The sequence below is a fragment of the Calypte anna genome, chromosome 23, assembly GCF_003957555.1.
Source record: "Calypte anna isolate BGI_N300 chromosome 23, bCalAnn1_v1.p, whole genome shotgun sequence".
NCBI lineage: Eukaryota > Metazoa > Chordata > Aves > Apodiformes > Trochilidae > Calypte > Calypte anna.
Window position 1 is genome coordinate 4,056,646 of NC_044268.1, and position 10,449 is coordinate 4,067,094.

The 10,449-nt window shown below is 62.4% G+C and overlaps 1 protein-coding gene across 2 annotated transcripts; it reads left to right on the forward strand.

Moving 5' to 3' along the window:
* Window positions 1-1,358: 1,358 nt before the first annotated feature.
* TINAGL1 (tubulointerstitial nephritis antigen like 1) lies at window positions 1,359-9,282 on the forward strand. 2 transcript variants are annotated; one of them, XM_030464208.1, is made up of 12 exons: window positions 1,359-1,382; window positions 1,922-2,253; window positions 2,932-2,995; window positions 4,660-4,752; window positions 4,847-4,961; window positions 5,933-6,056; window positions 6,168-6,318; window positions 6,661-6,844; window positions 7,128-7,173; window positions 7,590-7,713; window positions 8,148-8,193; window positions 8,352-9,282. In XM_030464208.1, exons 2-12 carry the CDS (start codon window positions 1,953-1,955, stop codon window positions 8,490-8,492), a joined length of 1,389 nt encoding a protein of 462 aa, XP_030320068.1. In that variant the 5' UTR covers window positions 1,359-1,382; window positions 1,922-1,952; the 3' UTR covers window positions 8,493-9,282. The 2 variants fall into 2 exon arrangements, with proteins under 2 accessions (XP_030320068.1, XP_008491113.1); XM_008492891.2 differs by lacking the exon at window positions 1,359-1,382 and having other exon boundaries at window positions 1,890-2,253.
* Window positions 9,283-10,449: the final 1,167 nt, after the last annotated feature.

A 10,449-nucleotide genomic window follows, 5' to 3' on the forward strand; every position in this document is an offset into this window, starting at 1 on the left:
CCGCCTCCACACATGAGCCCATATCAGGCAGGGAGGGGGGGGACAGGAAGGGGCCAGCTCTGTTTCCAAGCACCCCACGACATCCTCAGCGGCTGCCAGGCAGCTGGCAGGAGGACAAGGAGCAACAAGCTGGGGATGTCCTTTTCACCAGTGGCTTTGCTTTGTCCCCTGAGGGGTCTTGGGGAATTTGTGACTCACTCTGGATTCCTATCAGTCCAGTCATGGAGAAAGTACGTGTGGTTGGAGACAGTCGGACTGGACTCCAGGACGGACCCAAGTTCCTTCCTGAGGCTCTCAGCAGCTCTCCAGTTTGTCGTGCTCTGCCCAAGGCCGTGCTCACAGGAAAAGGCCCTTCCCAGAGCCCTGGCCCTGCAGCTGGGTGGGGGTCCCAGCATGTGGGTCTCTTGCAGGACCCTCACTTAGGCACCCAGACCATCCCGGGGTCCCGGGGGGCAGGCAATGCTCCTGCCTAGTGGGGTGTGGTGCTCCCCACACATGGGCACTGGGGTGCAAGCACACCCTGACCCACTGCACAATCAGGGTGCAGACCTGGGGGCCCTCCAGCCCGTGGTCCTGGGCTTAGCTCCTGCCCTGGCTCCTACTGCCACCGGGGAACCCCGCTCCCCCCCCAGGGAACCCTGCTCCCCCCACCACCCTTGGTGCCTCCTGTCCTAGCTGCCATGAAGCATCCTCGAGGAATCCTTTGGCAGCAGCTGGGATACTCCTCACGGGACAGAGCCAAGCAGGAGTCCTGGGACTGGCAGCTGAAGCCCTGCAGGGATTGTGGGTGCTGAAGGATGAACTGAAGGCCATGGGATGGCCAAGACTCCTCTTCCTGGGTCTGGAACACTTGGCTTGGACACTAGCAGTGGGGACAAGCAACTTACTTCAAGTGACAGCAACTCTGTCCTGGGCTGGAATGTCCCCTTCTCACTTTCATCCAGCTGCCCCCACTGAAGCAGGGGTGCTGGGAGGGGAGAGTCATGCAGCCCCCCCTCCCTTTTCTCTCCTCACCTGTCCCGGGCAGCCGTGGGGAATCCCCTGTACGAAGCAGAGGTGGGGGTGGGGAGGAAGGGTCTAGGTGGCAGGGACCCCTCCCAATTTTACAAGGGCACAGGGGGCAGGTGCTGGAGGAACTGGACTGGGGGGGGGTTTACCACCGGGGACCATCAGATTTTCTCTCCCCGGCTCCGAGGGCAGCCCCGGGCCCGACCCCCGCCCCGCCCCGCTCCTCTCCTCCCGGGGAGGGGCAGCGGCAGCACGGACCGGCCGGATCGCAGCTGCCCCGGGCACCTCCCCACGCCCCCCCGGCCGGGGCGCGGCTATAAGGAGCGGCGGGACCGGGGGAGGGGCTCGGCGGAGCGGAGCGGCGGGCGAGGCAGGTACGGGCTGGGGGGTGTTCGTGGTGGTGGGAATAATAATAATAATAATAATCGGGGGTCCTGCCCGGCGGGTTCTCCGGGCTAACCACACACCCCTCCAACTCCCTGGGCTGAGACCCGGCAGCTCATCGCACTGCCCGCACCGCCGCCGCAACTGGGGCTGGGGTGGGGGCCCGGGCAGCCCCTCCCGCCTGCCCTAGAGGGCTCCGTCCCGCCGGGGTTTTGGTTTTGAAGCAGGGGGGGTGAAGGGTGGGTGGCCACGGGGCCCCTCGGTTGCCCCGAGAGTGATCACCCAGGGGCAGATGGAGTTTAGGGCATCGCGCTGAGGTTCCTCCCAGCTGGGGGGGTCGCAAGGGGAGTTAAGAAGCCAGAGGACTTTGAGCGTTCTGGGGGAGGTTTTGTGGAGGCCAAGATGCCCCCGGACGGGTCTCAGTGTGCTGGGTGCTGGCAGGGGTGGGGCTGGGGCTGGGGCTGCGGCTGCCCTGTGCCCACAGGACCCCTGGCTGCCCCCCCACCCGCCCGATGTTCTCCCTCTCCAGCAGCTGCGAGTCTGGGGACACTGCTGGCACCATGGGCCTGCTGCGGGCCCTGCTCTGCCTCTGGCTACTAGCCCAGGCTTCTCGGGCTGCCCGGGTCCGCACCCGCCGGGAGTTGGCCCCCGGCTTGTACGAGCACGGGGTCTACGATGCCGGGGGGTCCTACTGCCAGCGAGGGGATGTCTGCTGCCGCGGCCGCGACGACGGCTGCACCGTGCCCTACCATGACACCCTCTGCTACTGTGACCTCTTCTGCAACCGCACCGTCTCTGACTGCTGCCCTGACTTCTGGGAGTACTGCCTGGGCATCCCGGCACCCTTCCCCAAATCTCCAGGTGAGGCACCTCCAGCCCAGCGGGGCAGGGGTCTGTGGGTGCCCCGTGTGCTGTGTGATGCCCCTGGTTCCCTTCGGGATGGTGGGTGCAGCTCCCCCTCAGCCCTGCCCGTGCTGCACAGTCACTCCCAACCCCTGGGAGCTGAGGAAACTCGAGCAAAGTGGCTGGGCTGGGGCCAGGCTCCCAAAAACAGGGTGGGAAGCACCCACAGCCTGTTCCCTGCACCTTTCCATGGGTGGGGTTGCAGGGACAGGAGGGTTGAGGGCACAGCAGAGGGCAGGGGGGCTCCACCCCAGCTTTTCTGGTCATGTCTGGGGCAGGCAGGCGCTGGCCTTGACTTAACCCCCCCAGCAGCTGGTGTGGGCTCCTGGGGCTGAGAGGGGGGCACGAGCAGCCCCCCCTGCACAGCACAAGGCTTTCTAAGAAGTCCCTGCAGAGCAGAGCCAGCTTCTGGGTACAACTGGCCCCTTTATCCCTGTCCCGCCAGGCTGTGCCTGCCAGACCCCCCCTGTTAACCCTCCCCATGCTGGGCCAGCCCTGCTCCAGCCCTGGTGCTGATCCCTATTGCTGGGCACTGCCTGGCTTTAAGGACCGTGTTTATTTCTCCCCCTGGAGCCATGGGGGTGCTGGTCCCTGCACAGGAAGGTGCTCATCGCCACCCTCCCCTCTCCCATCCAGGTTGTGCCCGTGCTGGCCGCAGCTTCCCCACTGGAGCCACATACCAGGAAAACTGCAACCTGTGGTGAGTGCCATGGGGACACTGCCAGCACCTGCCCACCCATGGAGAGGGGTCTGGGGGGGTCTGCAAGTGCTGGGGCTGCCTGCAGCTCGCTCCAGGACCCAAGCTGGGTGGTGGGAGCCAGTGCCAAACGCTTTTGCTCCGACATATTGGGAGCAGAGAGCCCAGGGCCTCGAGCCCTTCCCAAATTTTGGCATATGCCTTTGTGGGAACTGCTCGCTCTGCTGGGCGAGCACGTGGGCCTAGTGCTGCTGGGGGGTTTTGTAGCCACGCTAGCCCAGCTTGCCCAAGCCTGACGGGACGTGTCTGCAGCTGGAGGCTCCCTGCCAGGCGGCCGCAGTCTGGCTCTGCCTCTGCCTGGGTGCCAGGAGCTCGCCCTTGGTGTGAGCGTGGGGTTTATCTGGGAAGGGCTGCAGTGGTATTAATGGCATCCTGGAGGTGTGGGGGATAGGGGAACCTGCAGGCAAGGATCTGCCCTTAGACAGGGAGCAAACACGGCGGGGCTGGCTGCCTCCCCACGATGCAGCAGATAAGGGAGATCAAAGGCTCTGTGTGGGGTGTGTGAGGGCACGAGCACGTGTGTGTGCACACGTGTGTGCAGGCATGTGTGCTAAAGCTGGAGGGGAAAAGCCACCTCGACCCCCTCCCCGAGGCCCCATTGCCATCCTGTGTTTATCTGGGTCTGTGGCTGGAGATTGATTGTCTCCAGGCCCTGGGGAAGGGAGGTTGAGGACCCTGAGCTGTGAACTCTCTGCTCCTGGGAAAGCATCTGTTCCCCGACAGCACTCGTGGGCTGAGGCTCCTCTGCCAAAACTTTCTTCCCCCACACTTGGCACCTGCAGAGCAGCAATTCCTGCAGAGCTTCACCCCAGACTGAGTCCCCACCCATCCTCTGGGGGGGTTGGTGGGGGACAAACGGAATGCCTGGGTGAATCAGAGGGGGCTGCTGTGGGCACCCAGCTGGCTGCACCCTGGGAGCTCCCATGGGACCACCCCCCCCCAGAGGGTAACAGCCAGATGTGGGGTCACCAGTGCATCTTGGGGATGGGGGGGCACTGAGGGGTGGGGGGTGCAGGTGCTGCTGGTGGGATTGGGGCAGGGGCTGGGCCAAAGCTCCAGCCTCACATGGCTCCATAAAAGGGAAGAGTGTGCCGGGAATTGGGCAGGAGGGAGCATGCCAAGCATTGCTGGCTGAGTGGGGGGAGCACAGGGCTCCCCAGGAGGTCCCAGACCCGGCACATGCCCACCCAGCCCAACCCCTGCCTGGGTCTCCCCATGGGTGCTGCAGGGCTCCTGGCTGAGCCAGAGTGGCTTGTCCCGGGGGGTGGGGGGACAGCTGTCCCTGAATCCCATCCCCAGCCTGGCATCCTGCCCTGAAGTCTGCAGGCCTGGCTGCATTTCAGCTGATTTTCAGTCCCATGCTTTGCCTGCCCTCCGGGCTCCTGCAGGGACTGGGGCAGAGAGGGGGACACACCCCCAGAGCCATGCAAGGGGTTACCTGCTGGCTCCTGGACCAGCATCACCTGTTCCCCAGGTGCCAAGTCACCTGCAGACCCTGGAGCAGCCTTGCTGGCTGCCCATGATGGGGGACAGGGCTGCAGCACTCACCCAGGGTACCCCAGGTCCCTCTCTGTCTGAGTGTCCCTTCTGATGCCACCCCCCTGCAGCACCTGTGTCCCCGGGGGGCAGTGGCAGTGCGAGGACCACGCGTGCCTGATGGATGGGGAGCTGATTGATGCCATCAACAGGGGCAGTTACGGGTAAGGACGGGGTACTGGGAGGAGGGGGAAGGGATGCTTTGCCCCTTGAAGCTTTTTGGGATGTCTCTGACGCACTCCCCCTCCTGCCACACAGCTGGAGAGCTGCCAACTACAGCCAGTTTTGGGGCATGACGCTGGAGGACGGGATCCGGTACCGCCTGGGGACCTTCAGACCCTCCGCCACTGTCATGAACATGAATGAGATGCACGTGAGTCACCCCTTGGCAGCAAGGGGAAACTGAGGCACGCCAGGCATTGAGCCTGCCTGTCCCATTGGCTTCATCCCATCAGCTGGCCATGTCCCTGCAGTGTCCCCAACCCTGGGAAAGGGGCTCAGCAGGCTGGGGGGGGGGGGAGGGAGGCAGGGAAGGGGCTGTGCCGGGTGGGTGCTGTGGGCAGCCCTTGTGTTTGGAGACAGAAGCTCAGCAAATTCCCCCTGACAATCCCTGCCTGCCCGGTGTTGTTTTTTCCCCCTCTCCTCCGTGCTGGTTTCCCATCGGAAAGCCAGTCCCCCAGCTGCTGAGTCGGCAGAGCCAGCAACACCAGTGCTTTGAGAGCAGGGGGTGCCTGCCCCCAAAACCATCCCCCCCCCCCCCAGTGGGGGTGGGCAGCAGCTGGGGGTCCCGTGGGATCTGGCTGCAGGGGTGGGAGCGATGTGCCATGGCCTTGACTCCAGCAAGGTTTAATTTTAGAGGCGTTTCCTGCACTGGGATAAGCTGCGTGCTGTGTCCTCCCCAGGAAGGGTGAGCTGTGCATGGCCAGGGTGGGGGCACTGTCCCCCCCGTCCCCTCCTTGAAGCGGAAAGGTTGGACATGAGCCAGAGGCCACAATGAGGGGCTCAAGACACCCAGTGCTGTGCATTTGTGGCTGAGTAGAGCAGCCCAAGACCACACTCGGTGCTGCTGTTGCCCCAGGAACTGCCAGGGCTGAGGAGCCCAAATCTGGGGGAAGTTGAAGGATCTGGCTGCTCTGGGACAAGGAAGCACCCAAACCCTGGTTGCTCTCAGTCAGTGTTATGGGTGCCCTCCTTGGGGGGGTCCAGTAGTGGGGCTGGGGGCTGCTAAGTGTGGCTCTGAGGTTCCCCATCTGGGGATGGGCTGCTGCAGTGTGGGGGGTGGGAAAGCAGGGGTGTCCTCATGCCATGAGCACCCACCCCTCACCTCTTGCTCTGCCTCTGCAGATGAACATGGACTCCAACGAGGTTCTGCCCCGACACTTTGATGCAGCTGCCAAGTGGCCTGGGATGATCCACGAGCCCCTGGACCAGGGCAACTGTGCTGGTTCCTGGGCCTTCTCCACAGCAGGTGGGATGGAATGGGATGGGGACAGGGTGGCCAACAGGGACTGCATGACCAGGGAGCAGGACAGGCCCTGGGGGAGCATCCACCATGCCCTGACCCCCTCCTTGCTCCCAGCTGTCGCCTCGGATCGCATCTCCATCCACTCCATGGGACACATGACACCCGCCCTGTCACCCCAAAACCTCCTGTCCTGTGACACCCGCAACCAGCGGGGCTGCAGTGGGGGGCGGCTGGATGGTGCCTGGTGGTACCTGCGCCGGAGGGGGTGAGTGGGGATGGGACTGGGGGGAAAAGGAGGTTCAAGGCTGTGGTTACCTGGAGAGAGCCTGGGATCAGCACCCAGGGTGCGATGTGTGCATCCTCTTCCTTGGGGAACAGGAGACCAGGGGGGATGGAGAGGGATCTGTAGGATAAAGGGTTCTTTAGGGCAAGGGGGGTCTTTTGGATAAAGAGGTCTTTAGGGTGATGGGGGGACAGGGGGTCTTTAGGGTGAGGGAGGTCTTCAGGATAAAGCGTTTGGAGGATAAAGGGGTCTTTTGGAGAGAGGGTTTTGGGGATTATGCCGGGTGATCCTTCCCCTCCTCATGTCCTTGTCCCTGGTGCACAGGGTGGTGACAGACGAGTGCTACCCCTTCACCAGCCAGGAGAGCCACCCAGCAGCACAGCCCTGCATGATGCACAGCCGCTCCACGGGCAGGGGCAAGCGTCAGGCCACGGCACACTGCCCCAACCCCCAGACCCACGCCAACGACATCTACCAATCCACCCCTGCCTACCGCCTCTCCTCCAGCGTGAGTGCCCACGGGATGGGGTGGGATGGGGAAAAGCCTGCCAGCCCGGGTGAAGGAGGAGCTCTTTAGTGTGGGGAGCTTGGCTTGGGGTGGTTTGCCTGGGAAAGCCAAGTTTTGGAAGTGAAGCTGGGAAAACCCCACTGCAGAGCCCGGGGGGGGCAGCTCTGCCCTGCTGTGCCATCTCCTCCACCCATTCCCATCTCCCAGACACCCTCTGCTGGGGGGGTGGGAGGGGCAGTGCTGGGGGTCCCAGACCCAGTCCCACCCTGCTCTGTGCTTGCAGGAGAAGGAGATCATGAAGGAGCTGCTGGAGAATGGCCCTGTGCAAGGTAGGGAGCTGGCATGGGCACCCCCCTGTGTACCCCAGAACTTGGTGGTGCAATGGGCTGGGGCGTGAGGTTGGTGAGGAGCAGGACCACCCCCCCAGCTGCTCTCCCTGTTTAATGTTTAGCCCGTGCCCCGGGGTGTCCGTCACGCTGCCCACCCCCACGGGCACTTGTTGCTCATTAACTCCCCAGCTTTAATCTCTGTCTCAGCAGCTGGTTTTCCTTTAATTTATTTTTTATTTTTAATCCTCTTCCAAGTCTTGTCACATTGCCCAGGGGGAGGATCCAGCTGCTCCCTTCCCTCCTCCTGGGTGATGCCCTGTGTCCCCAGTGCCCATGTCCTCCTCCCTGGGGAGGGACACAGCCCCCTGCCCTCAGAGCAGGGACAGTGTCCTCAGCCCCTGTCCCCCTGCCTGCAGCCATCCTGGAGGTGCACGAGGATTTCTTCATGTACAAGAGTGGGATCTATCGGCACACACCCGTAGCTGAGGGGAAGGGGCCAAAGCACCAGAGACACGGGACCCACTCAGTCAAAATCACTGGGTAGGTGTGGGGGGGGTTGTGTGTGGGGGGTATCAAGATCCCTGCTCTGGGTGGGAGTTTTCTCCTTTGTGGGAGGGAAGGTGTTGCCATCAGGCAGAGGGAGGGAAGGAGGGTGCAGGGTGTGATGCTGGGGAGCCCTGCCAGGGGCTGCCCCACAAGTGCCATGAGTGTGCTGTGCTCAGCTCCTTCGAAGGAGGGAGGTGGGATGGAGGTGCAGGGCCTGAGGAAGGGAGTGGAGAGGCTGCCCTGTGCTGGCAGCTTCCTTCCTCCTCCCCATGGCTAAATATTCCTGCCTGTATTTCGGGAACGGATGTAAATATCTTGGCCTGGCCCTCGGGGAGGTGCCGGGGCCAGGAAATGAGTGGGGTCAACCCAGCACCCTGCTAACGTGGTGCTTGGGGACCCCCACTCAGCAACCTGCTCTCCTGCTGCAGGTGGGGAGAGGAGCAGCTGCCTGATGGCCAGACCCAAAAATACTGGGTGAGTGTTGGTGGGTGCCAGGAGTTTGCTGGGGCTCAGTCCTTGCTTTGCAAATGTCTGGGTGGGATCCAGGCTGGAGATATGGAGGGGGGGGGCAGGGAGTAGTTTTTCAGCAGGGCCACCCAGCAGTGACCGTGTCTCCCCTGTCCCCTCTGCAGACGGCAGCCAACTCGTGGGGCACAACGTGGGGCGAGGGTGGACACTTCCGCATCGCCCGTGGGGTCAACGAGTGTGAGGTGGAGACCTTTGTGGTGGGGGTCTGGGGCCGTGTCAGTGTGGAGGACATGCCCCACAAGTGAGGGTCCTGATGCCCGCAGCCCCCACCATCACTTGCAGGGGGTCCCCTGGATGTCCTTGTCCCAATGAGGGCCCTACCCCCCGCACTCCAGCCCCTCCTTCCCATCCTGAGGGCACCCGTGGGGTGGGCCCCCCCTGTGCCACTGGGCAGGGGGCTGGGACTGTCCCCTGGGTCCCCATCCCTGGGGGCTGTTTGTCCCCACTGTGCTGACACAGCAGCTGGGTGCAGCGGGGCGTGTGGCCGGGGGCTGCTCCTGCATCCCAGGGGATTTACCCCCAAATCCTCTGCTGGGGGCTCCCCCCGGGCTTTGGGGGCTCCTCCAAAGGTGGGTACCCCTCCCCCGATGACTTCACCACCCACTGGCAGGGGGATGGGGGAGCCCTGCAGTGGGACCCCCAGGGCTCCGCATCCCTCTGTCTCCCCTCCAGCTCCCCTCTTCCCAGGCACCCCTGGAGCAGGGGGTTAAACCCAGTGATGCCCAAAGGGGTTCATCTGTGTCCCCAGGGATGGGGGAGCCCCAAGGCTGGGTGTTGCCAGCTGGGGTTGGGTTCCCACTGTCCTCCCTGCCCGTCCCTTTGGTGCTATGGCCCCTGCCCCCCCCCCTGAGGACAGGGGAGGGCTCAATCCTGCATTCTCACCGTCCTGGTGGGGCCACAACTGGGGACCATGAAGTATCACAGCCCGGGTCCCCTTGCCCAACCCCCCCTCACACTGGGCTGTACTTTTAAGACTTTTTTTGTATTTATTTTGCTTTTTATTATTTGTAAATAAACTTACTGAATCCTCAGTGCCAGCAGGAGCTGCTCCTTCCAAGCCCTCGGTTCGGGTGGGTCCCCCTTACCCCGTCCCAGGGGGGGGACCCAGCCGTGGCCCCAGGAAGGGCTGGGGGGGTGAGATAAGGCCCTGCTCATTGTCTGCCTTCCGGCCCCCCCGTCACCCGCCCAGCACCGGGGCCAGCGCTGGACCTGACACGGGCACGCGCAGCCACTGGGGCCACCACAGCTGCCACCAAGCCAGGGGTGACACTGTGGAGGAGCGTGCAGCCGTGGTCAGACGGTTGCCATCAGTGTCAGAAGTGTCACCAGAGCCACCGAGGCCATTGCTGCCGGGTATGCCACCGTCACCCAATGGTGCCACCATCACCAGGACTGCCACCACAGCTGCCACCGCAGCCACACGAGCCACCGCAACAGGGCCACGGGAGGGGTGGGGACAGCAGCACAGCCCCGTGGGGATTAAATTTTGGGGTTTTTTTTTAGTTTTTATGTGTTTATCGCCTCCTCTCGCTGCCCCGGCGCCTCCGGACACCCCGGGCTCACCGCACCCAGCGCAGGGAGGCCGCCACCTGGCGGACACAGGCGGTAGTGCAGGGGACGTGTGTGCACACACAGCCCTGAGACACACGTGTGTGCACACACCGGGACACGTGTGCACACACACAGCCCTGAGACACACGTGTGTGCACACACTCAGCCCTGAGACAGACGTGTGTGCACACACTGGGACACTTGTGCACACACTCAGCACTGAGACACACGTGTGTGCACATACACACCTCTGAGACGTGTGCACACACACCCCTGAGACACACTTGTGGGCGCACACTGTCACATGACACCATGGAGCGTGTACATGTGCATGCACAGGTATATATACATATATTTATATATACACATATACATACATATACATGCACTTATATGTATATGTGTGTGTGTGTGTTTGTGTTTATGTCTCCCTGTCTATCTAATCTATACACACACACACACACACACACAAAGGGATAAATAGTTTATATAGATACATATTAACAGGCACTGTGGGATATATAGCCATATATACATATATATGTATATATATATACACAGATATAGCTATCTATACATAGCTATATACACATACACACACATTAACAAATACTTTGGGATATATCTCTATATATCTATATCTACACACAC

Excerpts from the sequence above, each read along its gene's own strand:
- TINAGL1 (XM_008492891.2), top strand. The coding sequence starts at position 1,905 with ATGTTCTCCCTCTCCAGCAGCTGCGAGTCTGGGGACACTGCTGGCACC. Across the intron at positions 4,753-4,846 it reads ATCAACAGGGGCAGTTACGG|CTGGAGAGCTGCCAACTACA; the intron begins GTAAGGACGGGG and ends CCTGCCACACAG. Across the intron at positions 6,057-6,167 it reads CTGGGCCTTCTCCACAGCAG|CTGTCGCCTCGGATCGCATC; the intron begins GTGGGATGGAAT and ends CCTTGCTCCCAG.